Source organism: Oncorhynchus mykiss, chromosome 20 (assembly GCF_013265735.2).
Source record: "Oncorhynchus mykiss isolate Arlee chromosome 20, USDA_OmykA_1.1, whole genome shotgun sequence".
In the NCBI taxonomy this organism is placed as follows: domain Eukaryota; kingdom Metazoa; phylum Chordata; class Actinopteri; order Salmoniformes; family Salmonidae; genus Oncorhynchus; species Oncorhynchus mykiss.
In genome coordinates this window covers 35,940,316-35,967,803 of record NC_048584.1, presented here as the reverse complement: position 1 = coordinate 35,967,803, position 27,488 = coordinate 35,940,316, and the positions used below count along the sequence as shown (strand labels likewise).

General features: G+C 44.6%; 2 protein-coding genes across 7 annotated transcripts in view; both read left to right on the top strand.

Moving 5' to 3' along the window:
- Window positions 1-16,231, top strand: part of LOC110499419 (cytohesin-1) — a 33,651-nt gene extending 17,420 nt beyond the window's left edge. For 3 of the 6 annotated variants that reach the window (XM_036956268.1, XM_021576557.2, XM_021576558.2), the window contains exons 3-12: window positions 10,461-10,527; window positions 10,632-10,750; window positions 11,538-11,618; window positions 11,703-11,815; window positions 11,913-12,061; window positions 13,152-13,264; window positions 14,234-14,312; window positions 14,396-14,467; window positions 14,582-14,736; window positions 15,038-16,231. In XM_036956268.1, coding sequence (XP_036812163.1) covers window positions 10,468-10,527; window positions 10,632-10,750; window positions 11,538-11,618; window positions 11,703-11,815; window positions 11,913-12,061; window positions 13,152-13,264; window positions 14,234-14,312; window positions 14,396-14,467; window positions 14,582-14,736; window positions 15,038-15,116 — 1,020 coding nt within the window. In that variant the 5' untranslated portion in view covers window positions 10,461-10,467 and the 3' untranslated portion in view covers window positions 15,117-16,231. Of the gene's footprint in view, window positions 1-2,678; window positions 2,744-10,460; window positions 10,528-10,631; window positions 10,751-11,537; window positions 11,619-11,702; window positions 11,816-11,912; window positions 12,062-13,151; window positions 13,265-14,233; window positions 14,313-14,395; window positions 14,468-14,581; window positions 14,737-15,037 lie in introns of all 6 variants that reach the window. The other 3 variants (XM_021576554.2, XM_021576556.2, XM_036956267.1) reach the window with 2 other exon arrangements.
- Window positions 16,232-16,388: 157 nt separating this feature from the next.
- LOC110499416 (dynein heavy chain 17, axonemal) overlaps window positions 16,389-27,488 on the top strand; it is an 86,765-nt gene continuing 75,665 nt past the window's right edge. Inside the window, exons 1-19 of the mRNA XM_021576549.2 lie at window positions 16,389-17,008; window positions 17,688-17,878; window positions 17,972-18,164; window positions 22,148-22,247; window positions 22,346-22,431; window positions 22,522-22,647; window positions 22,847-22,999; window positions 23,119-23,205; window positions 23,292-23,459; window positions 23,902-24,018; window positions 24,111-24,379; window positions 24,592-24,787; window positions 25,012-25,158; window positions 25,287-25,395; window positions 25,480-25,583; window positions 25,674-25,811; window positions 26,425-26,568; window positions 26,661-26,846; window positions 26,976-27,230. Of these exons, the coding sequence (XP_021432224.1) occupies window positions 16,670-17,008; window positions 17,688-17,878; window positions 17,972-18,164; window positions 22,148-22,247; window positions 22,346-22,431; window positions 22,522-22,647; window positions 22,847-22,999; window positions 23,119-23,205; window positions 23,292-23,459; window positions 23,902-24,018; window positions 24,111-24,379; window positions 24,592-24,787; window positions 25,012-25,158; window positions 25,287-25,395; window positions 25,480-25,583; window positions 25,674-25,811; window positions 26,425-26,568; window positions 26,661-26,846; window positions 26,976-27,230 (3,108 nt within the window). The 5' untranslated portion in view covers window positions 16,389-16,669. The remainder of the gene's footprint in view (window positions 17,009-17,687; window positions 17,879-17,971; window positions 18,165-22,147; window positions 22,248-22,345; window positions 22,432-22,521; window positions 22,648-22,846; window positions 23,000-23,118; window positions 23,206-23,291; window positions 23,460-23,901; window positions 24,019-24,110; window positions 24,380-24,591; window positions 24,788-25,011; window positions 25,159-25,286; window positions 25,396-25,479; window positions 25,584-25,673; window positions 25,812-26,424; window positions 26,569-26,660; window positions 26,847-26,975; window positions 27,231-27,488) is intronic.

The window sequence follows — 27,488 nt, the reverse complement described above, 5'->3', positions numbered from 1 at the left end:
AATTTATAAAATACATTTAAAAAAAACGGCAATATTACATTTACTTAAGTATTCAGACCCTTTACTCAGTACTTTGTTGAAGCACCTTTGGCAGCGATTACAGCCTCGAGTCGTCTTTGGTATGACGCTACAAGCTTGGCACACCTGTATTTGGGGAGTTCCTCCCATTCTTCTCTGCAGATCCTCTCAACCTCTGTCAGGTTGGATGGGGAGTGTTACTGCATTTTCAGGTCTCTCCAGAGATGTTCAATTCCAGGCTCTGGCTGGGTCACTCAAGGACATTATTCAGAGACTTTTCCCAAAGCCACAGCTGCGTTGTCTTGGCTGTGTGCTTGGGTCAGCTTTCTCTCGATCCTGACTAGTCTCCCAGTCCTTGTCGCTGAAAAACATCCCCACAGCATGATGTTGCCACCACCTTGCTCCACCATAGGGATGGTGCCAGGTTTCTTCCAGACATGACACTTTGCATTCAAGCCAAATAGTTTTTATTTGGGTTAATCAGACCAAAGAATCTTGTTTCTCATGGTCTGAGAGGTGTCTTTTGACAAACTTCAAGCGGGCTGTCATGTGCTTTTTTTGCTGAGGATTGTCTTCTGTCTGGTCACTCTACCATAATGGCCTGATTGGTGGAGTCCTGCAGAGATTGTTGTCCATCTGGAAGATTCTCCCATCTCCACAGAGGAACTCTAGAGCCCTGTCAGAGTGACCATCGGGTTCTTGGTCACCTCCCTGACTTGACCAAGGCCCTTTTCCCCCGATTGCTCAGTTTGGCCGGACCGCCAGCTCTAGGAAGAGTCTTGGTGGTTCCAAACTTCTTCCATTTAAGAATGATGGAGGCCACTGTGTTCTTGGAGACCTTCAATGCTGCAGACATTTTTTTGGTACCCTTCCCCAGATCTGTGCCTCGACACAATCCTGTCTCGGAGCTCTACGGACAATTCCTTCAACCTCATTGCTTGGTTTTTGCTCTGACATGCACTGTCAACTGTGGGACCTTATATACACAGGTGTGTGCCATTCCAAATCATGTCCAATCAATTGAATATACCACAGGTGGACTCCAATCAAGTTGTAGAAACGTAGAAAAAGTTTGATATTTAAAAAAAAAACGCCATTTCTAAGTGACCCCAAACTTTTGAACGTGTGTGTGTGTGTGTGTGTGTTTAATTGTTTTTATATATATATATATATATATATAACACACACACACTGAACAAAACTACAGTTCATATAAGGAAACCAATCAATTTAAATAAATTAATAATTTCCAAATATTTGGATTTCACATGACTGAGCAGGGGCGCAGCCATGGGTGTGCCTGGGAGGGCATAGGCCCAACCACTTAGGAGCTAGGCTGACCCACTTGGGAGCCAGGCCCAGCCAATCAGGAGTTTTTCCCCACAAAAGGGCTTTATTACAGACAAATACTCCTACAGTACATATAAGGAAATTCGTCAATTGAAATGCATTTATTAGGCCGTAATCTATGGATTTCACATGGATGGTCAGGGGCGCAGCCATTGGTGGGCCTGGGAGGGCATATGTAAGTATGTCACACCTGCTCCAGTTCCCCGTCCCTGGCGCTCGAGGGCGCCAGGGTACCCGTCATATGCGTCTGTTACCATCATTACGCGCAGCTGCGCTCATTGGACTCACCTGGACTCCCCCTCCTTGTTGATTTGTCCCTGCATATATGTCTGTTCCTCTGTGTTCCCTGTAGTAGTATTGTTTGTTGTGTTTATGTCCAGACGCTTTCCTTGTTCCGCTGCATGTCCGTCTATATTAAATAGTTCTCTCCCTGTGCCTGCTTCTCATCTCCTGCGTTGAGCGTTACAAAGTAAGTACGTACATACGCACATGTCTGGATCTGAATGCGGGAGTGTGTGCTGCTCTCTGCACGTACACGGCTTTGAGGATTAGGAGAGTATGTATGAGAAACAAGCCACACTACCAACCCCCAATTCACACATCCCCCTCTGCCCAGTGCTGCTGTGTAAAGAGATTGATTGAGTTCATTAGTGGGTTTGACTGCCTCCCCCCTTTGTTTCATCTCTCTGTTTCTGTGTCTTTGATCTTAGCGGCTCTGATTAGCCAATCAGGGGCTTAGATTTTGACCTGCCCCCTCCTAACCTGACCCTGAAAGGGAGAGCGAGAGTGCATATGAAAGAGAGAGAAAAAATATGTTAAACTGGTGTCAAGGGCAAAGAAGGCAGGGGATTGTAGATCTGGGTCAGGTGAAGAGAAGGTGGCGGGAGGGAGGGTTGGTCTGGTTTGACCCCAGCTAGCAGAAGGTGCACCAGTTACTTGTGGGGGACCATCTGTAGAAGATTCACCCACTCTGCACACAACCCATAGGACTGCCTAGACGTAACATATCTTACACAACATATCAACATACCTGTGTGTCTCCTGTCAGAACGCTGGAAACCTCCTTGTTCAGAAGCAGATATTTCCCAGTTGGTGAAATACACCAATTACACGCTCTCTCGCCTTTATTCCTCCCTCCCTTTTAGTGCCTTGGGTATTAGTATTATCTGAAGCTGGATCAAAGCCGCTCCTTGAGATTGAGGGAGGGTCAGATTTCTCTTGTGTGTGATTAAGTGACTGATCAAATAGATTTAACTGTACCATGCACTCATCCTCGTTCTCGTTCTCTCTCTCTTACTCACTCCATCTAGAGGCTGAAGGGTGAGATAGCAGAGGTGACAAATGAAATTGACAACCTAGGCATAACCGACGAAAGGTGTGTGTGTGTTTCCATGTCCTGTTATTGCCTTAGTATTTGATTGTGTGCAACTCTACTGAGTAATGTACTGTATGTACTTTGTGTGGTGATGGTGTTGGGGGAGGGTGTAGACACCATGGTGATGGCGGTGGGTGTTGGGGGAGGGAGTAAACACCATGGTGATGGCGGTGGGTGTTGGGGGAGGGAGTAGACACCATGGTGTTGGGGGAGGGAGTAAACACCATGGTGATGGTGGTGGGTGTTGGGGGAGGGAGTAGAATCATCCTTAGTGAAGTGTCCCCAACCTCCCCACCCACTGACCCATAGTATTGGTAATGATGTGATGATGTCAGTGATCGTGTGTGCTTCTCTCATTGAAGACGCTGATGGGTCTGGGACACTGGTCGCCCCAAGGCTACAGACACTTAAATGGGTTAATGGGGCTGTTCATTGCATGTATGATGTCTTTGGAGAGCATAATATAACTCTATATATTATGAGCTCTAAAGACTCTAAAAAGCCTTTGTAAACCATTCATAAAGTTTTTATACACCTTATACCCTTTCTACATTTTATAGGGCATAGACACTGAGTGTACAAAACATTAGGAACGCTTTCACTTGGTCAGTCTATGATTCCTTATTGATGTCACTTGTTAAATCCACTTCAATCAGTGTAGATTAAGGTGGAGGAGACAGGTTAAAAAATGATTTTTTTTAAAGCCTTGAGACAATTGAGACATGGATTGTGTGTGCCATTGAGGGTGAATGGGCAAGACAAAATATTGAAGTGCCTTTTTGAACGGGGTTTGGTAGTAGGTGCTATTTGAACGGGGTTTGGTAGTAGGGGCCATTTGAACGGGGTTTGGTAGTAGGGGCCATTTGAACGGGGTTTGGTAGTAGGTGCTATTTGAACGGGGTTTGGTAGTAGGGGCCATTTGAACGGGGTTTGGTAGTAGGTGCCATTTGAACGGGGTATGGTAGTAGGGGCCATTTGAACGGGGTATGGTAGTAGGGGCCATTTGAACGGGGTATGGTAGTAGGGGCCATTTGAACGGGGTTTGGTAGTAGGTGCTATTTGAACGGGGTTTGGTAGTAGGGGCCATTTGAACGGGGTATGGTAGTAGGTGCTATTTGAACGGGGTTTGGTAGTAGGTGCTATTTGAACGGGGTTTGGTAGTAGGGGCCATTTGAACGGGGTATGGTAGTAGGTGCTATTTGAACGGGGTTTGGTAGTAGGTGCTATTTGAACGGGGTATGGTAGTAGGTGCTATTTGAACGGGGTATGGTAGTAGGTGCCATTTGAACGGGGTTTGGTAGTAGGTGCCATTTGAACGGGGTTTGGTAGTAGGTGCCATTTGAACGGGGTATGGTAGTAGGTGCCATTTGAACGGGGTTTGGTAGTAGGGGCCATTTGAACGGGGTTTGGTAGTAGGTGCCATTTGAACGGGGTTTGGTAGTAGGGGCCATTTGAACGGGGTTTGGTAGTAGGTGCTATTTGAACGGGGTTTGGTAGTAGGTGCTATTTGAACGGGGTTTGGTAGTAGGTGCTATTTGAACGGGGTTTGGTAGTAGGGGCCATTTGAACGGGGTATGGTAGTAGGTGCTATTTGAACGGGGTTTGGTAGTAGGGGCCATTTGAACGGGGTTTGGTAGTAGGGGCCATTTGAACGGGGTATGGTAGTAGGTGCTATTTGAACGGGGTTTGGTAGTAGGTGCTATTTGAACGGGGTTTGGTAGTAGGTGCTATTTGAACGGGGTTTGGTAGTAGGTGCCATTTGAACGGGGTTTGGTAGTAGGTGCCATTTGAACGGGGTTTGGTAGTAGGTGCTATTTGAACGGGGTTTGGTAGTAGGGGCCATTTGAACGGGGTTTGGTAGTAGGGGCCATTTGAACGGGGTTTGGTAGTAGGTGCTATTTGAACGGGGTTTGGTAGTAGGTGCTATTTGAACGGGGTTTGGTAGTAGGGGCCATTTGAACGGGGTTTGGTAGTAGGTGCTATTTGAACGGGGTTTGGTAGTAGGGGCCATTTGAACGGGGTTTGGTAGTAGGTGCCATTTGAACGGGGTATGGTAGTAGGGGCCATTTGAACGGGGTATGGTAGTAGGGGCCATTTGAACGGGGTATGGTAGTAGGGGCCATTTGAACGGGGTATGGTAGTAGGTGCTATTTGAACGGGGTTTGGTAGTAGGTGCTATTTGAACGGGGTTTGGTAGTAGGGGCCATTTGAACGGGGTATGGTAGTAGGTGCTATTTGAACGGGGTTTGGTAGTAGGTGCTATTTGAACGGGGTATGGTAGTAGGTGCTATTTGAACGGGGTATGGTAGTAGGTGCCATTTGAACGGGGTTTGGTAGTAGGTGCCATTTGAACGGGGTTTGGTAGTAGGTGCCATTTGAACGGGGTATGGTAGTAGGTGCCATTTGAACGGGGTTTGGTAGTAGGGGCCATTTGAACGGGGTTTGGTAGTAGGGGCCATTTGAACGGGGTTTGGTAGTAGGGGCCATTTGAACGGGGTTTGGTAGTAGGTGCTATTTGAACGGGGTTTGGTAGTAGGTGCCATTTGAACGGGGTTTGGTAGTAGGTGCTATTTGAACGGGGTTTGGTAGTAGGGGCCATTTGAACGGGGTTTGGTAGTAGGTGCTATTTGAACGGGGTTTGGTAGTAGGTGCTATTTGAACGGGGTTTGGTAGTAGGGGCCATTTGAACGGGGTTTGGTAGTAGGGGCCATTTGAACGGGGTTTGGTAGTAGGGGCCATTTGAACGGGGTTTGGTAGTAGGGGCCATTTGAACGGGGTTTGGTAGTAGGTGCCATTTGAACGGGGTATGGTAGTAGGGGCCATTTGAACGGGGTTTGGTAGTAGGTGCCATTTGAACGGGGTATGGTAGTAGGGGCCATTTGAACGGGGTATGGTAGTAGGGGCCATTTGAACGGGGTATGGTAGTAGGGGCCATTTGAACGGGGTTTGGTAGTAGGTGCTATTTGAACGGGGTTTGGTAGTAGGTGCCATTTGAACGGGGTTTGGTAGTAGGGGCCATTTGAACGGGGTATGGTAGTAGGTGCTATTTGAACGGGGTATGGTAGTAGGTGCTATTTGAACGGGGTTTGGTAGTAGGTGCTATTTGAACGGGGTTTGGTAGTAGGTGCTATTTGAACGGGGTTTGGTAGTAGGGGCCATTTGAACGGGGTATGGTAGTAGGTGCTATTTGAACGGGGTTTGGTAGTAGGGGCCATTTGAACGGGGTATGGTAGTAGGTGCTATTTGAACGGGGTTTGGTAGTAGGTGCTATTTGAACGGGGTTTGGTAGTAGGGGCCATTTGAACGGGGTTTGGTAGTAGGTGCTATTTGAACGGGGTTTGGTAGTAGGGGCCATTTGAACGGGGTTTGGTAGTAGGGGCCATTTGAACGGGGTATGGTAGTAGGGGCCATTTGAACGGGGTTTGGTAGTAGGGGCCATTTGAACGGGGTTTGGTAGTAGGTGCTATTTGAACGGGGTTTGGTAGTAGGGGCCATTTGAACGGGGTTTGGTAGTAGGGGCCATTTGAACGGGGTATGGTAGTAGGGGCCATTTGAACGGGGTTTGGTAGTAGGTGCCATTTGAACGGGGTATGGTAGTAGGTGCCATTTGAACGGGGTATGGTAGTAGGTGCCATTTGAACGGGGTATGGTAGTAGGTGCCATTTGAACGGGGTATGGTAGTAGGTGCCATTTGAACGGGGTTTGGTAGTAGGTGCCATTTGAACGGGGTTTGGTAGTAGGGGCCATTTGAACGGGGTATGGTAGTAGGTGCCATTTGAACGGGGTTTGGTAGTAGGTGCCATTTGAACGGGGTATGGTAGTAGGTGCCATTTGAACGGGGTTTGGTAGTAGGTGCCATTTGCACCGGTTTGTGTGCGTCTTAGAACTGCAACACTGCTGGGTTTTTCATGAATTGTCCACCACCCAAAGGACATCCAGTCAACTTGACATGGGAAGCATTGGAATCAACATGGGCAGCATCCCTTGTGGAATGCTTTTGACACCTTGTAGAGTCCATGCCCCGATGAATTGAGGGGGGGGGGGGGCGCGCGCGCAGGTGCGACTCAATATTAGAAAGGTGTCCTTAATGTTTTGTACACTCAGTCCTTTTGTACATTTTATAGGGCATTTACACTATAAAGTGTGTATAAAAGCCTTATGAATCGTTTACAAAGGTTTTTTCAACAGTTTACAAAGGTTTTTCAACAGTTTACAAAGGTTTTTCAACAGTTTACAAAGGCTTTTCAACAGTTTACAAAGGCGTTACAATGTTCTAAAGGCCTAGTGCTGAGCGATTCAGTTATTTTTGAAGTCTGTTTGGTTTGATTATTAATAAATAATCACCAATTTCTATTTTTGGTTCCGATCATTTAAAAAAAAACAACACTGATGCGTTATGTGGGTTGAATGCTTTAACAACCCATAATAAAAACTATTTCATAAAAGCCCATGATGGTAGTACCTGCTCATGATTTTTTACCTAGCAGGCGTAAAAAACCCAGACCAGACGGGTAACAGCACAATAGAGTATGATCGTTGTAGTTAGTTTAGTGGACAAAAGGTGATAATTATGTAGAACATTGGCCTGTTGGAAACTACATCTCACAGTTTGGACATGAGAATTACTCTAGAGAAACTACGGGGCATTGAGTTCACAATAAATTTTAAAAAATGCAATTCTAATAATTGAACCCGACTTCGGTCAATTAGTTGTTTTAAAAACAACTAGAAATAACCTACATTTCTGTTAATCGCTCAGCAATACAAAGGCCATTTGAGTTGTTTTCGAAGGCTCTATGCATGCGTTATATTGACTTCAAGTGGAACTGACAGCGTTTTAACTACTTTGCAGATATTATACAATCAAATCAGTCAAAAATATAACATTCCCTAGTTTGTTAAAAACAAACTTCATAAGAGTTTAAAAAAAATAGGTTCTATTTGACTCAAAATTCCATGATTTACAGTAAGGCATTGTTGGAGAATAGATGGATGCAGTTCAATGCATGATGAATATAATTTTACAATACATTTCTTGGTAGTCCCCCAAAAATACTGAATTTGAACAACTAGTTAGGCAGAGTGAATTTACAAACTATGCTATCTACTCTGAATAATTTCAGAGCACCCTCTGAGTGTGCCAGAGTGCAGACTAACTGAGGAATTTAAGACCGCGCGACACCAGCTGAATATGACCGGTGTCAGTAAATTTGGGCAAAACAAGGTAAATCGTCTGGAACGCTACGTTCTTTTGTTTGAGTCTGGAAGTAGCTAGCAAGCTAGCCAACTTTAGCCAGTTAGCTTGGGTGCTTGACGGCCGTTATGAGGAACGTTCAGATTAACCCTACTCCTCGGGCCAGTGTCCGGTGTTAATCGTGCAGTGTACGCTCGGAGAGCGACACACTCTGTCTGTAAATTCAATCTGATAATGCTCTGAATTTACGAATGACTCCGAACACACTGGAGGCAGAGGCAATCTATGAATGCACCCTTAGCTAGTTGTGTTAGAGTTGCGTCAATTCGAATCTGGTATCAGGATAAATATGACATTGAGTTACCGATTTGTATACTATGTATTTTTTATTAGCTAAGCAATAAGTGGTAAACAGAGAACTAACTTGTTCTTGACAAAGATATTATAAATATACTCTGACAGAAAAAGTTCCTGCTTCCGAGCCGGCCTGTCAGAGTAGAGACTGGGCGGGGTTTAGACTCACCCAGCCTATCGTTGATTGTTGTCGTACGAGCTGGTACCAGCCCCCGGGCGCTCCAGTTGATAGATGTAACTTGCTGTGTCGAGTATCTATGCGCTCATTCCCTAGATACCGTTATCACATATCTGGTTTCTGTTATTGTTAAGTTTGAGTTCTAACAAAAAACAGTCTGTGGTTTGCTACACTATGTTCTGTATGTGTCCGTTTTTATGTTATTCTGTATTTTTACATGGTTGTTTGATCAATAGGACTGTAAAGTTCCCAAATGTAAGAGGACTCTTGTGATATTACACCGAACAAAAATATAAGTGCAACATGCAACAATTTCAAAGATTTTACTTCGTTACAGTTCATATAAGAAAAATCTGTCAATTGAAATAAATAAATTGGGCCCTAATCATCTATGGATTTCACATGACTGGGAATACAGATACCTTAAAAACAAGGTACTGTAGGGGTGTGGAACAGAAAACCAGTTAGTATCTGGTGTGACCACCACTTGCCTCATGCAGCTCGACACATCTCCTTTGCATAGAATTGATTCAACGGATGTGCGAAGTTACTGGATATTGGTGGGAACTGGAACAAGCTGTCGTACATGTCGATACAGAGCATCCTATCAGGCTCTCGTCAAGGTATCTCTGTGCATTCGTTGTCTGTAGCTTATGCCTGCCCATACCATAACCCCACCGTCACCATCTCTGACATCCAGCAAACCACTTGCCCACACGGCGCCATACACGCTGCCATACACGCTATCTGCCCCATACAGTTGAAACCGGGATTCATCTGTGAAGAGCTCTCTACCGCACCTGCTGTCTCGAACTCTGAATGATCGGCTATGAAAAGCCAACTAACACTGACCTGTTGCACCCTTTACAACCACTGTGATTATTATTATTATTATTATTTATGAACATTTGAACATCTTGGCCATGTACTGTTATAATCTTCACCCGGCACAGCCAGAAGAGGACTGGCCACCCCTCAGAGAGAGCCTGATTCCTCTCTAGGTTTCTTCCTAGGTTTCTGCTTTTCTAGGGAGTTTTTCCTAGTCACTGTGCTTCTAAATCTGCATCGCTTTCTGTTTGGGGTTTTAGGCTGGCATGGTTACATGTTGTGAGGCTGGTTGGACATACTGCCAAATTCTCTAAAAAGATGTTGGAGGCTGTTTATGGTAGAGAAATGAACATTAAATTCCCTGGCAACAGCTCTGGTGGACAGTCCTGCAGTCTTCATGCCAATTGCACGCGCCATAACCCATTGACATCTGTGACATTGTGTTGTGTGACAAAACTGCACATGTGAGAGAGACCATTTATTGTCCCTGCACAAGGTGCACCTGTGTAATGATCATGCTGTTTAATCAGCTTCTTTATATACCATACCTGTCAGGTGGATGGATTATCTTGGCAATGGAGAAATGCTCACTAACAGGGATGCAAACACATTTGTGCACAACATTTCTGGGATCTTTTATTTCAGGCTAAAGTGGGACCAAAACTTTACATGTTGGGTTTTTATATTTTTGTTCAGTGTACATATTTGCAGTAATCCGTTTATGTTTATTTTGTGGCTTTTGGCGAATGCGCTGAAGTCGCCCTTTTGCTACTGCCTGCAAACACACAGTCCAGTTCAAAGTGAAGGATGGCAGGCCCGTATGGCAAAGGCTTGTTTGCATAAAGGCCTAGTGTAGATCTGATTGGACTCCGGTCCTGGATGAGACAGATGGTTTTATTACCTGCAGTGTCTAATTGTCCAACCCACGGCTGCTTTCCCACTCTATATTGCTATAGAATTTTCACAAATGCCTTACTATACGTCATTCCCGAACATTCAAAGAAATTATGGAAATGTGAAACTGACCATATTTAAGCACTTGCTTGTCAGAAAATGTAAAAAAAGGTGTCATTCTTGCAGGGGGTATATATGAACAGATTTGAATAAGATTTAATGTTGCTAAAACACTGTCAGTTCCACCTTAATGACTGTTGTGTCTGTAGGAAAAGCATGCAGAGAAACAAGCAGGTGTCCATGGGGTGCAAGAAGTTCAACATGGACCCAAAGAAGGTGAAGCCCAATCGTAAACCAGCCTCTATCACCCACTCTGTTCTGTGATTGGTGCTCTGGCTGTGGTTCTGTGTTTTGATTTGGCTGTGTGTACCATCAATCAGGGGATCCGGTTTTTGATTGACAGCGGTCTGCTGAAGAACACCAGTGATGACATCGCCCAGTTCCTCTATAAAGGGGAGGGGCTAAACAAGACCGCCATCGGAGACTTCCTGGGGGAGAGGTGAGAAACAGGAGAGTAAAAAGAGAGTGAGAGTGTGGGAGAGACATTGAAAGAGATTGATGGATGAGCTATTAGGTGGGTTAATGCAGGAATTCCCAAACTCGTTCCTGGCCCCTCCCCCCTGGGTGAACGCTTAGTTTTTTTGCCCTAGCACTACTCAGCTGACTCAAATAATCAATGCTTTATGATGAGTTGGTTATTTTTATCAAATCTAACTTTTATTTGTCACATGCGTCGAATACAACCAGACCTTATCGTGAAATTCTTAAATTCTTACAACCAGTCAAGCCCTTAACCAACAGTGCAGTTCCTGAAGAGTTAAGAAAATATTTAGCAAGAAACAGCTGTGTAGTGCTAGGGTAAAAAACTAAACTGGCACCAAGGGGAGGCTCCAGGACCAAGTTTGGGAAATTCTGGGTTAATGCATTCTCAACTCAGTGATATTAATTTTGCCCATTTCTTTCTGGACACACACACATGTGCTGGCCACAGAGAGGAGGCAAGGATTAGGAGATTATATATTTAATATATTAGATTGTATTTGGGTATGTTTCTGGTTTCATAGCTTTTCTCTGATAAATCTCTTTAACTTAACTAGGTCCTGTTCAGTTGGCATGAAACATTCGGATATGGAATGAAACATGAAGAAACCGCATTGAACTTGTCCAATAAGAAACACTACTTTTCGGTTTCAAAACGTTTAGCTACAGTATTCCCTACTGAACGCAACGCTGATCTAGTCGCTTTTATGACCATACACCTGAATACTGTTTATGTGTTTCTGTAGAGAGGATTTCAATCTTGAGGTTCTACAAGCCTTTGTGGAGCTGCATGAGTTTACTGACCTTAACCTGGTCCAGGCCCTCAGGTAACACATACACATATGCTCACCACACACACACACACACACACACACACGCACACACTCATGTTTGCATGTCCTCTCCCCCAGGCAGTTCCTGTGGAGTTTCCGGTTGCCAGGTGAAGCCCAGAAGATCGATCGCATGATGGAGGCGTTTGCCCAGAGATACTGTCACTGTAACCCTGGCGTCTTCCAGCACAGCGGTATAGAAAGGCGACCGCACACACACACTTGCATGCACACACATACGCAAGCAGGCTCACACACACACTAACTTCCCCGTCCATCTCTGTGTTCCAGATACGTGTTATGTGTTGTCGTTTGCTGTGATCATGCTGAACACCAGTCTCCATAACCCCAATGTGAAGGACAAACCCTCCCACCAGAGATTCACCACCATGAACAGAGGAATCAACGATGGCGGAGACTTACCTGAGGACCTACTCAGGGTATCTATCAATCTGTATCTCTCCCCATCACTCTCTCATCCCTCTGTTTTTCTACCAAGCTCTCTATTCCCCTCCCTTTTCCTTCTTCTTTAGCTGTCTCTTCCTCCCTCTGTCCATAGTATACTAGGATTGGCTGAGGACCTGAGCCCTATACTATGTACGTGGTTTGAGGACTTAGCAAGGTAACTTTGGTCAGTTCTGAGTTTAACTCTGGATAAATGGTACCATGAAAGTCGCTCACCTTTTAGCCAGGTCAATTTCTATGGCAACGAATCCTTCAGAACTAACCTGCTCCAGGGCGGGTTAGGGACTAAGAACGTTAGTTATCCGCTTTTGGCTAGATGCATCTGTGTGGTTCACCCATGCATCATCTATTAGCAGAATTACTGTCTTACCTCAATTAATCACGAAATCCCTAGTTTGAAAGCGACTGTTTTCTTGAAGCTGTGCCGTGCCATTTTCCCTGCATTTCCCCACACGTGGGCTGGCCCCCTAGCAATTTGAGTTCTAACCAATGAGCTTCAGCCCCTTGCATTTTCAGAGACAGCTTTTGGTGCTACTTACAGAACTACGGGCTAAAAAGTATACAAAAGTACTGGAGAATCTATTTTTAATACTTTTATTTAATAAAAAATGGTGCTCATGATAAGCACGCCAAAGACAGCATTAACGATACGTAATAAAAGAGACTGCTCTTCAACAAGCCTATATCACACTGAATTTGCTAGATGACTTTTCTTTCATTTTGATTTCGGCACAAATGAAAATGTGACATTGACTCACCCATGGATTGATGTTTCAGCATTGTCTCAATGAAGAGTTTGGCTTTCGACTAGCCACTTGTGACATGCATGCACAGTTACAAGCCTGCTAGAGTTAGCGGCAGGTGGACAATCAATATCCAACGTTGTAGTACGGATAAAGCCTGAGCTGAAATGTGAAGCTAACTGAAGCTGGTTAACATTAGAAAACCCTGAGTAGATCTAGCTTCAATTGTAGTGTACCCCCATTCTGTGTTTGCATCAAACGTCTTGTGATCTCTTTCTCGCCCTCTCGCTCTCTTTCTTTCCATTCCCTTCTCTCTTTGTAGAACCTGTATGAGAGTATAAAGAACGAACCCTTTAAGATCCCAGAGGATGATGGGAACGACCTCACACACACTTTCTTCAACCCCGACCGGGAGGGCTGGCTACTCAAACTAGGTAAGTGTCAACTTTGCAGTTTACATTAAGTGGAGAACAGGACAGCCAGTTTTACACGCAATTAAACAGCGTGTAACCACGCCAGCCAGGACCTCCACATCCGGCTTCTTCACCTGTGTGATTGTCTGAGAGCAGCCACCCGGACAGCTGATGAACTGAGGAGTATTTCAGTCTGTAATAAAGCCCTTTTGTGGAGAGAAACTCATACTGATTGGCTGGTCCTGGCCCACCCAGGGCTGCGCCCATGCCCAGTCATGTGAAATCCATAGATTACGGCCTAATACGTTTTATTTAAATTGTCTGATTTCATTATATGAACTGTAACTCAGTAAAATCGTTGCATGTTGCGTCTTAATATTTTTGTTCAGTATAGAATAGAGCCTAATTATGGTATAAAATGAGTAGAAATATTAATGGCTTAATGTAGTTTCTTTTTGTCTTTTTTTCTTCATTTGTTTTGTTTGTGTGATTTTGGTCTCCAGGAGGTATGTAAATAAATATGTCTGGATTGGAAACTTTACCCTCCCCATCCTGTATGTGCTTCGCTTCAGGGTGCTGCTTCCTTACTCCCCACCGCTCTGTCCAATTAAAATCTACTGTTAACTATGATTTCATTATAAAGAATGAAATGGTGTTTAACTGTTGGCAAGATGTGATTTATCTGCTCTGTGTTACTCATGCTGTGAGGTCTAAAGTTATCAACCTCTAAACGCAAACAACCTTTAAACGTAACCCTACCATCCAATCAACATGCCATCTAATGCATTGTGTTCATGGTCGACTTTGTTGTCGTCATGATGTGCCTTCTGAGAAGCATGACTGCATTAAAGATGACCTGGAACACGCCCATAGGCTCCTGCCTGGTACTGGCTGATGTCTGCGCTGCCGTCTGTCTGGAGTGCCTAGGGGCAACTTTAATCTTTGCATTTAGCTTCTGTGAATCCTGATTGAACTGACCTTTAACCCCCTCAGGAGGGCGTGTGAAGACGTGGAAGAGACGATGGTTCATCCTCACAGACAACTGCCTGTACTACTTTGAGTACACTACTGTGAGTTTTTCTTTTTCTGTCATGCTTTTTCTCCACTTGCTTTCTTTGTATCAATTATGAGCTATAACCTTCTCTCCCTCCAGGATAAGGAGCCTAGGGGTATCATCCCTCTGGAGAATCTTAGTATTAGAGAGGTGGACGACTCTAAGAAACCAGTAAGTTACTCTCTCTCCCTCTCTTTTCCTGTGCTCGTTCTCCTGCCATTCTCCCTGTTTCCTTTTAGAAGCCCCTGTCACCCCCTCCCCCTCCCCCCCTTCTCTCTCTCTCAGAACTGTTTTGAGCTGTTCATCCCGGACCACAGGGATCAGGTAATCAAGGCGTGTAAGACCGAGGCGGACGGACGCGTTGTCGAGGGCAATCACACCTTCTATCGAATCTCCGCCCCCACAGCTGAGGAGAAGGAAGAATGGATCACCAGCATCAAGTGAGATCTTGGCTGTCCAAATAACCTCTTCTTCTTTCTGAAGTGTACACACATTCACTACTTCGCACAAGTTTAAAAGCATTGGATTGGTGTAGACATGGGCTAGGGGGACTTATACCAGTAATATCCTTTCATATCCATGAAGGAAAGTGAAGAAGTGCACACTTTGGGAGAAAGGAGGGATATTTGGGACACAACCCTTCTCTTATTTCCATCCTGTCCTGTTCTTGATATGTACGATCCTGTTCTAGTCCCAAGCCAAATGTAAAATCAATATTGCTCTCCCCCCTCTTCCCTGTAGAAAAGCCATCAGCAGGGACCCCTTCTATGAGATGGTGGCAGCCCGGAAGAAGAAGGTGTCGGCTCTGACTAGCCCATAGAAAGGCCCCAGGCTCCAGCACTTCAGCAGGCAGACCTCACTCTACTCTAAGCCCAGTGTCTATGGACCTGAACTAAAGGAATTACTAAAGGAACTATAGAATTATGTACATAAGAAAGCAGAATGTCCCCACAATCTGAAAGGTGGAAGCTGTCATCATATTGATTACATGTTGCATTCTTCAGATACACAAACACTGGAGGGGAAGGATTTTGAAGGGGCACGGGTTTAGGATGGAGATCAGGATGCAGAGAGGATTGGACCTCCTTCAGCGCCCTCTACAGGAAGTTACATCAGGCAATATTTTGCTTTGATATAAAATGAACAGAGAAAGGTGCCATTAACCTCTTTTTACATAAACCTCTTCTCATAGTGCTGTCATTACTACAGAGCATCATCTCTTTCTGAATGGTTCCCATAACAAACCACCACTGTTTCCTCTCTCGCTCTCTCTTCCTCCCCTTACGGGTTGAGATGATACTTTGTTGTTTTGTTAAATGTTTCTGGGACATTGGCCTGTGTCAGTGATCCGGGGGGTGAGATATGGGAGCTGGGTCGGCACAATAGTTTTAAAAAATACTGTCTCGGCCGAAAGCCTTGTTATGCCATCACTGTGTTTAGTTCTGCTCTTAATTTAGTTTCTTGTTTTGATACCTCTGTTACTACAACTGCACAGTCATGTGGAAGGAGGTGGTATGGAGGGAGGGGAGAAAGAAATCAAGAAGGGGAGAGGGAAACAAAGGATCGTAATATATCACTACTCAGGTTGAAATATTCTGTCTCTTATTCTGATATTGTGATGAGTACTTTTGCAGAAGCAGTAAGTTTGCAGGGAAGGATCATTTTTATAAAGACCTTTCACAGTGTTATTATACAGTTGTATGCTGTCTGTTACAAATGTGTTGTCTTGTAAGATGCATTTCTGTCATCAATGACCCCTTTGGAGGGCTGTGTTTTTGTTTTTTATTGGCAGATAAATTAATCAGTAATTTTTGTTCACAATGCACTGTTTATGAAATGTAAATCAAGCTTGAATTATTTGTTTGTTTATCAATAATACATATAATTTCTTGTAAAGTTGTTTTGTATCATAAAGGTTTGTGCCTCTTTATGCCATCATATGTTTGTTTATTTGATTTCAGTTAACCAGATCTCAGATTTAACAAATCTCATGTTAATCTCATATTTGCTTTCTTTGTTTAATATTTGACTTGATAGGTGACGTTAACACAGAACTTTAGAGATGTTTTGCCATTGGATTTAACCACACAAGACAGAAATTGGAGACAGCCATAGAGATCCACCTATGGGCACAGCAATGAGAGGGTCCACATTCAATAGCTCGAGCCTTTAGCGCTGATTGACAGTCCAAACAAAAACCGTTAGGAATGGGTGAACACTCTGAGCACGAGGAACGTATTTCACATTTGATTTCCAACGTTTTGTCAGTTGTAGTTTAGCTTTGTAGCTAACGTTAGCTGGTAAGATTAACGTATACTGAACATTAAGGAATAGCTAGCAAATAGTTGACTGTGGCTGTCAAACTATGATAACATGGAGGGAGAAGATCAGAGGATCGTGTTTTTACAGAACGTGACTTTAAAGGCGCTAAAGTTGAAACCTGACAAATGGCAGAAGTTTATTGCCGGGGAGGAAACCCGAGCTTTGATCGGCAACTTCATTGAAAAATCCGACATCAATAGCCTTGTTATTTCTCTAAATGCTGCATCCCAACTTGTTTGCAGCCTTGAGTTTCCGCAAACAATTAAAAACAAAGCTGTATATTTTATCAAGAAAGATAAAGAAGTTATTACAAAAGACAATATAAAGAATGTATTTATTGGAGACGTCGCGAATTCCCCAGTGGACGCTACAATCGGCGCAATTGAGGGGGTGAGTAATGTTAGGCCAGGGCGCCTAGCTAGCCCAATGTCAACTAGTCCACAAGCTAATGCTTGACTTGGACTGAAATAGGTGCCGGTGTTGGTGCCGAACCCTTGACCTCAATCCAATAGAACATTTGTGGGCAGAACTGAAGAAGCGTGTGTGAGCAAGGAGGCCTAAAAAACCTGACTCAGTTACACCAGCTCTGTCAGGAGGAATGGGACAAAATTCACCCAATTTATTGTGTAAGGCTACCTGAAACATTAAACAATTTAAAGGCAATGCTACCAAATACTAATTGAGTGTATATAAACTTCTGACCCACTGGGAATGTCATGAAAGAAATAAAAGCTGAAATGAATAATTCTCTACTATTATTCTGACATTTCACATTCTTAAAATAAAGTGCTGATCCTAACTGACATAAAACAGGGCATTTTTACTAGGATTAAATGGCAGAAATTGTGAAAAACTGAGTATAAGTGTATTTGGCTAAGGTGTATGTAAACTTCCGACTTCCACTGTAGGTGCAGGAACTGCACAATATTTTTGAGCTAATATTCTAGCTACAAGAGGAATAGGATCTCAAGCAGTAGCTAGAACATTTGAGGTGCTTGTACTCAAGGGACTGGTTGTAGCTATTGATAAATTAAACGGTCGCTCATAAATTTAACAAGTGTTTCTCCAGATTGCTTACCCTCTACACACCAACAAAGACAACACCAGATGCTGGCCCAGGGTGGTTTCAGATGATGTGTCTCGCCATGCACACAAACTGAAGAATGAAGTGTTCGTCGTTGGAGGTCAAATCAAAGGCAGAACATTCCTGCCATTACCAGCAAACGCAGATGCTCTTGAAGATTCAGAATACACCTACCGGTATTAAACTGTTACCTCTCCTAATGTCTCAAATCGCATAATACATTGGCCGTTGAAAATAAACAGTGCATTGTCTCCTTTCCCCCAATGCAGGCTCTCTTGCTCCATTGACAGTAAGTTGATGCATGCCTTTGAGACGGTGATAATCGACTGGACTCACCAGGTGACAGAGGTTCTTAGTAAAGACTCTGCCCAGCCGATCCTGGATGGACTGAACCCACTGCCCAGAGTGGAGTTTGATTTCTGGAACAACAGACTCGTGAACCTGGAGTGTATTTATGCACAGGTACCCTATTTTACAATATTAAAGATGATATTGTTGTTTGAAACGTGTGTCTTTGTGCGCTGTCAGTGCTAGGAGCTGTCCATGGTTCTGATTGGGTTAGGCCAACAATAGGTGGTGTTGAATCGACAGCGAAAGGGGACCTGCATTAGCAGGTCAGGATTCAATCAGATCAAGCACTAATCTAGCCTCATGACTCACACTAAATTATTCCCCTGATCTGACATTCTATACATACTTTAGTCTGAGACTGCCATCATTGAAGTTGTTTGTGGTGACGAGGGGCGTTTGTATTGTCATAAGCGATTGTATTGTCTCTAACCGATCAGAGTATCAAAGCCAATGACACATTTTCAAACCGCCGCTTTACCCACGTGTGTTCTGGCTCTCTCCCAACCCATCGTTTTCTGTACCGATCAGACGGCCCCGAATGTGCTCGCATTCGGTGAAGGGTTGGGTAGGTACTCAGCTCTAGACTCATTGCGGAGAAGAAACTAACGTCCGTGGGTGTGGCGTAGCGTTTCGTCAGAGAAAGGAGTCTGGATAGCCAGTAATAACCAGTGTTAACCAGTGTTGGCTGACAGCTGCATAGCAGTAATGATGCACAACTCCAGGATTCGTGGAGATGACTCCGACTCCTGTTGTTGGAGTAAAAGGAGTCAACTCTTTCTCGACTCCGAGTCCTGTGATTGGAGTAAAAGGAGTCGACTCTTGCTCGACTCCGACTCCTGTGGGCGTAGTTGTAGGAGTCGACTCTTGCTCGACTCCCAAAACATTCTGAAGCAGATGCGCGTACATGTACACATCACCTCATTATTGCAGAGTCGTACTAGGAAGACTACATCTGCGTTCTAGAGGACTGACATGAGCATGATGCCGCCCACTTGCTCATCAACTTAGCCTATAAAGTGCCTATTTTGTTTGAATTTAGAAGGTGATGTCTAGGAACTAGAATAGTTCAGAGATATTTCTGCTGTGCGCAGGATCCCAGTGCAGACGTTGCACTCTATACTGATAAGCCTATTCTTTGCCATGTTATAGCCCTATTCAGACAGGTATTACTAGAGACGCTGGTTGAATGTTTACACAGTGTGTTCAATAAAGACATGAAAACGTATAATTGTTTGTGTGTTATTAGTTTAAGCACAAGTGTTTGTCTATTGTTGTGACTTAGATGAAGACCAGATAACATTTTATGACCAATTTATGCAGAAATCCAGGTAATTCCAAAGGGTTCACATACTTTTTCTTGCCACTGTAAATTGATGGTGTGATCATAATCATTATTTTAGCGATCCATGGTAGATGTCCTTCCTAATAACAATGTTCACATCCTGCTGACATGAGCTTCTGAAAACCTACAGGAAGGTAGCGCTCCAGGAACAGAGTTGGAGAACCCTGACCTAGGACATCAACAAGCAGCCAGGTTTTCATTAAATAAGCTTTAGGAAAAATACTTTTTTTTGCACATTTAGGCATAATTAAACTGATGCATTTGGCAACGTTCAACTTCAATTCGCTGGCACAATGAATAATAGTTTAGCCATACTCATTCATAGCCTGGTATATACTTTTAGTCAATTTACGAGGCATTGCAAGACAAGACGTTGCGAGATATACAGATTACCAAGATATAGCCTATGCGCACGGTTCCGACTGTCTGTCTACCTGCACCGATCCCCTCTCTCCCTCGCTGGCTCCCCTGCTCTTTCTTTTTGCTCTGAAAAACGCTAGTGTGTGTTTGGTGTTCGGTCTGTTGCGTGTAGAATAGCTCAGCCTACTCATTGATAGCCCCTACTTTAGTGAACTTGTGTGAGACATTGCAATAGTTCGACATTGCGATAGGCTACAGCATTGCGATAGCCAATACATCTTTTGATTACCGATGTACAGTTCTGACTGTCTGCCTGGTGGCTGTCATGCCTACCTATGGCTGTACCCTTCCCCTCTCTCTCCCTCCCTTTGCCAGTAAAGATGCAATAGTTTGTTCTCGGATGCAGACAATGGCAAATAGTTTCCTCTGTTGCAGAAATTCTGAATCTTATGAGGCGGAATCGAAGCTTGACACCCACAAATGGAAGTCGACACCGGGAGTCAGTGGGCAAGGAGTCGAAGAATTGATTATTTTGGAGTCGACTCCCCATCACTACATAGCAGATGTTTTGGTGGTGTCATTCACTTTCAATGGAAGGACAGCGATAGTGGGCGGCTGAACAGGACGGGACTCTCGAAATTAGAAACAATTAAATTGGCTAGTTCAGCTGTCAAGAAATGGGCGGGTTGTAACTTGATCCTACTGCTACGATTGGATAGAGCAAGGCTGTATCTCTGCTCCCTTTCACATCTCCCCATCGCTCATATACTTGTTTCTCATATCACTTGCTGCTGTTTACTGCTACTATGAGAACTAGCTCAATGGCGTAAAGCCACAAATGTGAATAATATTTAACAAGGAGAGCGAGAGTAGGAAAAAAGTTAAAACAATGATGCACGTTCTGTCTGAATGACTGAAATCTGCCCATAGTTTGAGAAGTGAGAACACACACACACACACACACTGTTCTTGGTCCATAAACATGTAGGAATATTCTTAGGTAGCTAACCCTATTGACAACCTTTATTTAGGCATTTTAAAACACTTTATTATTTCCCTATTATGACGATCATCTAATCTGACTATCAATTGTCAATTTACAGATACGATTGCGGCTGGTCGATTTTGGTCACTGTGTCAATTCATCCAGTTCTCAATACTGCACCTTTCTGTTGGATAATGATCTAGCTTGCTGCTGCAGATTTTTCCAGCTAGACATTCCTCTGCATTGTGCAGGTGGTGAGTGGCAGCTGGCATAGCAACAATTTCGCTATGTAGAGGGACTATCGGCCTAGCCGATAGAGAAAGGCCAAGAAAAGGTCAATATAGACTAGAAAAGGCCAATATCGGCCCGGCTGATTATCAGTCGTTCTCTTGTCCTTGGACCTTAAGGAGAAACGGTAACTTTAGCCAGCAGCATACCACCCTGCATCCCACTGCTGACTTGCTTCTGAAGCTAAGCAGGGTTGGTCCCTGGATGGGAGACCAGATGTTGCTAGAAGTGGTGTTGGAGGGCCAGTAGGAGGCACTCTGTTCTTAAAAATAAAATAAAACATAAAATAAAAAAGAAGCCATTTCCCTGTGTAGTGTGCTGTATTTTGGAGGGGTTGTTGAACAGGTGTCCTGACTGTCTGTGCTTATTAAAGATCCCATGGCACTTATTGTAAGAGTAGGGGTGTTAACCCTGGTGTCCTGGCTAAATTCACAATCTGTCTGTCATACCATCACAGTCATCTAACCATCCCAAGCTTACAATTGGCTCATTCATCTCCCCTGTAACTATTCCCCAGGTTGTTGCTGTAAATGAGAATGTGTTCTCAGTCAACTTACCTGGTAAAATCTTAAAAAATACATTTGGCTTCTTAAGAGTACATTCTGGGCTAGGTATGAGCTGACATATCGATGAGTTGCTGCTCCTGTGTGTCACAAACGACTCCCTTCCTTATTATACATACTGCGTTACAACTTCTAAACGGTGCTAGTAGAAATCGTAGGCTCTATCGATGTTAGCAATAATGACTCCAATGTCAAACCATTGATGTTAGGCTAATGCATGTTTTCATGTTAATTTGGATGGAGGATTTATGGCAATCAGTCTAATTTGAGTGTTTGAATTCGTAATGCAGCTGCATGAACTTCTAATGCGGCTGCGTGGGCTTTATCGGATTATAGTCTGTGTGGTTTAGTTGCATCCAATGGCAGTGTCCGTGATAAAGTAACGCAACAGGTCGCTTGTGGATTTGACAGCTCTAATGCAGTTCCGACACTTCCAAAACAACGCTATGTGGATGTCAATCTGATTGAATCTAGCCCTAACTCGAGCTGCGCTGCAGGTATCAGGAGTGTGAATACTGATAGGTCAATTGGTCATGGTCCTTTCTTTTTTCTGAAGTTGATGGAGCCAAAAGTGCGCAAGATGGCAGAAATTGTTGAAAAAGCATCAAGTACCTACTGGCCAGCACTGAAGAGTATCTACAGGGATGTCAATGAAGGTTAAACAACGTTTTCACTAACTCAGATTTCCCTGTTTGAACACAAATGGTCGTGGACCTGCATGCATTTTGTGTTATGCAACCCTCCTCCATTGTAGGTCGGACGGAAGCACGGGATATTGTTCTTTATCTGAAGCCACTGCAGAAGATACTTGATGAGATTGAACAGTTGGAGTACTCACAGGTGAAAACAGCTTCATGTGTCCATCCTATTAATTCAGATAATTATCTTTAAACCTTCACTTTACACCTTGTCCCTCTGTCCTATTTGCAGCTGCCAACCTACGTGGGAGCTGTGATGCACACAGTGTGTCTAACCTGGGCTAACTCTGAGCACTACAGCCACCCTGCTAGGATCATTGTCATCCTCCAAGAAATCTGCAACCTCTTCATTGATATGGTAATTGTCAGTGATGTTTTTTCAAAGTGCATGTCTTTTCAATGTCTTTTTAATAACTCCAATCAGAATATACTTACCCCCTAGCCCCCTTCCCTAGACACTTCTCAGACCTAGCCCCTACTACAAAAACACATTTCACCTAGTAAAGAAACTGCTACATACATTCATATTTTGGAGACTGTCCTCCTGTGTGCTGCAGACAAGGAACTTCCTGGGTCCAGAGGAGGTGATGAAGGGCCTTATGGGGGAGATCGACGAGATTCTGGGAAACATCAGGATGAGCATTGTCACCTTGGTAACCCTCAGAGAGACTTACAATCAGTGCAAAGTCGACATGGACAAATACTTCAAAGTCAGTATACATTTTTACACTCTCACCTATTTTACAACACTCAAGGCAACATTTCATCAAACCTTCAAGTGTTACAACTCTATGACTAAAGTCAATTATCTCTGTACATTTATGTCTAGAATGGAAACTCAAAGAACTGGGATTTCCCTTCACACCTGGTGTTTACCAGGCTGGATGCCTTCCTGCAGCGTCTACAGACCATAGAGGTACACACACACACACACACACACACACACACACACACACACACACACACACACACACACACACTGGGCTAACCTGCGTCTGGTAGGAGGTGTATGCGGTGTCAGTGGAGCTGCTAAAGCTGGAGAAGGTGGACATCCAGGGGGTCCGAGGCAGTGCCCTGGGAAACATGGTCTTCAGCGTCTACGAGGAGTTCCTTGATCTCATCAAAATATTTGCAGAGTGCAAATACGACGCCATCGACACAGGCAACAAGGTAACCAAACTTGGCTCTGGACAAAACTAGTGCGCTACTAGGGAATGAGGTGTAATGTCAGACGCAGAGCCAGCTGTGTTGTTCAGAGTAGTGCACTACTAGGGAGTAAGGTGTACTGTTAGGCGCAGAGCCAGTTGTGTTGTTCTGAGTAGTGCACTACTAGGGAGTAAGGTGTAATGTCAGACGCAGAGCCAGCTGTGTTGTTCAGAGAAGTGCACTACTAGGGAGTAAGGTGTAATGTCAGACGCAGAGCCAGCTGTGTTGTTCAGAGAAGTGCACTACTAGGGAGTAAGGTGTAATGTCAGACGCAGAGCCAGCTGTGTTGTTCAGAGAAGTGCACTACTAGGGAGTAAGGTGTAATGTCAGATGCAGAGCCAGCTGTGATGTTCAGAGTAGTGCACTACTAGGGAATCAGAGTTGCTCCTCTTTCCCTCTCCCTCAGAGCTTTGATGAGAACTTCAGGAAGTTCCAGGACCAGATCTTGGACTTTGAGAGACGGTTAGGCACCATCCTGTGCCAGGCTTTCGATGACTGTGCCTCCACAGAGTCTGCTGTCAAGGTCAGTCTAATGTAAGGTGTTCTGAAACCTAAAGTATGTACAGTAGTGAAAGTCACTCTTCAAAACCCCCTTCCATTTCCTCCTGCATGTAGATGTTGGACATGTTTGGCTTCATCCTGGAGCGCCCTCACATCCAGAACCAGATCTGTTCTAAGTACAAGGAGCTGGTGGAAATGTTCAGCTCAGAGCTGGACCACACCAAGCTGGTGTACGACGCCCAGATGGCAGCTGTGGAGACATGTAAAGGCGTCCCGCCCATTGCCAAAAACATGCCCCACGTTGCCGGGCAACTCAATTGGGCCAGGGAGGTACAAGACCGCATCCAGATTCCCATGAAGAACTTCAAGGCTATCCAACACCCGTACGTGCTGTATGGTCCGCCACTCATACTCTAGTATACACTACTGTCAGTGTCCTGGTTAACTATGCACAAAGCATCTGATTCTCCTCACCTTTTAACTTTTTTTTCTATGAATACGCATGTTGAAATTAAATGCATTAAAATGGCCTTGCAGACAGTTGCTGTCAGTGTGTATTGGAGGCTAACAGTCCTGTGTGTTGTGTTGTATCCAGGTGTATGGACACGGATGAGGCCAGGCTGGTGTTCCAGAAGTATGAAGAGATGATGGGGCTGCTGCACCAGTACTGTGTGAGTGTGTACACAGAGTGGACATCCCAGGTCGGCACTGACTGCCAGTTCAACCTGGAGCAGCCTCTGCTTCTACGCAACACCAAGAACAACGTCCTCAGTGTCAACTTCAACAAGCAGGTCTGGCTGGGAAACGCCCTCTAAACACACGCACACGCACACACACACACACACACACACACACACACACACACACACACACACACACACACTCTCTCTCTCTCCAAACACACACTCTGTCTTGACACTTTCTGTAGACTAAACAGACTATGCTAGAGTTAGCCATATCTCTGTGTGTCTGGTCTGTGAGGTGTGAAAGGAGTAACATGTTTATCTCGCTGCAGCTGGTGGCCGTTCTGAGGGAGGTGAAGTATCTGACCATCCAGGGCCAGCAGGATGTGCCTCCCAGCGCTGCTGAAGTCTTTTCCCAGAGTGAGACCTTCAGGAAATACGTGGGCAACCTGGACCTCATCGTCTCCTGGTACAACCAGGTACAGGACAGGACACTGGAAGGGAGGGCATAGACAGATACAAGGAGTGGAGTTTTAATTCTAAAACTGAAACTGAAAGACACAAACTCAGTGTAAAAACCTTCTGAGGTGGTATCTGTCATCCACAGATCCTAGCCACAGTCCTGCCAGTGGAGTTTCCACTGCTTGAGGAGGAGCTGAAGGGCATCGATGAGAAACTGGCCCTGGCTGAGAGCACTCTGAGCTGGCATGGGGAAGGTACTGGACTGAAGGCTGATGAGCACAACTTTACTAGTCATATTCATAACAGATGGTCATAATGGTCACTTATGTGTGTGCCAGGTGTGTGGGAGTACATCCAGCAGATGAGAGACAACTTGCATGACTTTGAGAGCAGAATCAACCAGGCTAAGACCAACGTGGAGGCCATGCACATAATCATGGAGGTTAGGACTGTCTGATACACACCTGCTTTCCCCTCTGTACTGTACCACTGGAGGGGAGATGTGATGGTTGGATTGTGATGTGACTGACAGGAGTGGTCTGTGAGCCCCATGTTTGAGAGGAAGGACAATAAGGACTCTCTGCTGGACCTGGATGGAAGACAAGCAGCCCTTAACAAGAAGTACGCTGCCATCAAAGAGTCTGGCGAGAAACTCCACCAACTGACACAGGTAAAGAAACAACTACTACATACAGTATGTAACAAACAGTGAATAAGTACACTTAGTGTACAAAACATTAAGAACACTTTCTATTGAGTTGCACCAGCCCTTTTGCCCTCAGAACAGCCTCAGTTCATCGGGGCATGGGCTCTACAAGGTGTCGAAAGCGTTCCACAGGGATGCTGGCCCATGTTGACTCCAATGCTTCCCACAGTTGTGTCAAGTTGACTGGATGTCCTTTGGGTGGTGGACCATTCTTGATACACACAGGAGAGTGTATCAGCAGAGTTGCAGTTCTTGACACAAACCGGTGTGCCTGGCACCTACTACCACATCCCGTTCAAAGGCACTTAAATATTTTGTCTTGCTCATTCCCCCTCTGAATGGCACATATGCACAATCCATGTCTCAAGTTTCTCAAGGCTTAAAATGGTTCTTTAAATTGTTTCCTTCCCTTCATCTACACTGATTGAAGTGGATTTAACAGGTGACATCAATAAGGAATCATAGTTTTCACCTGGTCAGTCTATGTCATGGAAAGAGCAGGTGTTCTTAATGTTTTGTAAAGTCAATGTTTGATAAGTGTGCCATGCTGAAGAGTCTGTGTATCTGGTGTCTGTAGGAGAATAAGAAGCTGTTTGGAGCAGATGAGAGCACTTACTCGTGGATGAACTACGTCGACTACATTGATGACAAAGTCCTGGACGGGTTCTACAAAGTCGTCAATGTGTCTCTCAAGTTCCTTGCTAGTAACATGCTCGCCAAGGTATAATTCATCTCGGAGACAAACCCTCACAGGTATCAGTCGTGTTAAATCCCTTTATGTGCTACTAACTGGCGTGTTGTGTTGACTTGCAGTCGAGTATAAACCCACTGTTTGAGGTGCGTTTTGAATTGGAGGATGGAGACACATCGTTCTACCCATCTTTGGTCTATGGCATATCTGATGGCTTTTACGACCTGGTCGAGAGTCTCATCCATGATGTGTACCAAGTTGCTGAACTAGTTCCTCGGATATCAATGACCAACAAAACGTGCTACGATGTGAGTACATCCCTGTGTGTGTGTGTGTGAGAATGAATGTTACCTATGTGTGTGTCCCATTTTGAACCATCTTACCCTGTGTAAACTATGGTGTGTGTCTTTGTATGTTTCTCCCATGTGTCCCTCAAGGTGGAGTTGGATGAGATGTCAGAGCTGTCAGACATGCGTGAGAATGTGTTGAACCAGGTGGTTGGGGCCATGAAAGAGGCCCAGGAGTATCGGGACGTGCTCTATAAATACGCCTACCTGTGGCAGGATGACAGGGATGACTTCATGGAACAGTTCCTCCTCTACGGCAAAGTCCTTTCCCCCGAGGAGATTGAAGCGCACGGAGAGGACAGCGTGCCCAAAAACCCCCCCACACTGAAAGATTTCAAGGAAGAGGTACAGAAAGAAGTCCCTGGCTGCATCCCAAATGACACCCTATTCCTGTAGGACTCCGGTCAAAAGTAATGTACTCTTTAGGGAAGAGTGTACCGTTTAGGATGCACCCCCTAAAACACAGTAGGGACTCTTAGCAATTTATGTGGGACATAGGACATTGGTGGCACCTTAATTGGGGAGAACGGGCTTGTAGTAATAGCTGGATTGGAATGATATCAATACATCAAACACATGGTTTCCATGTGTATGATGCCATTC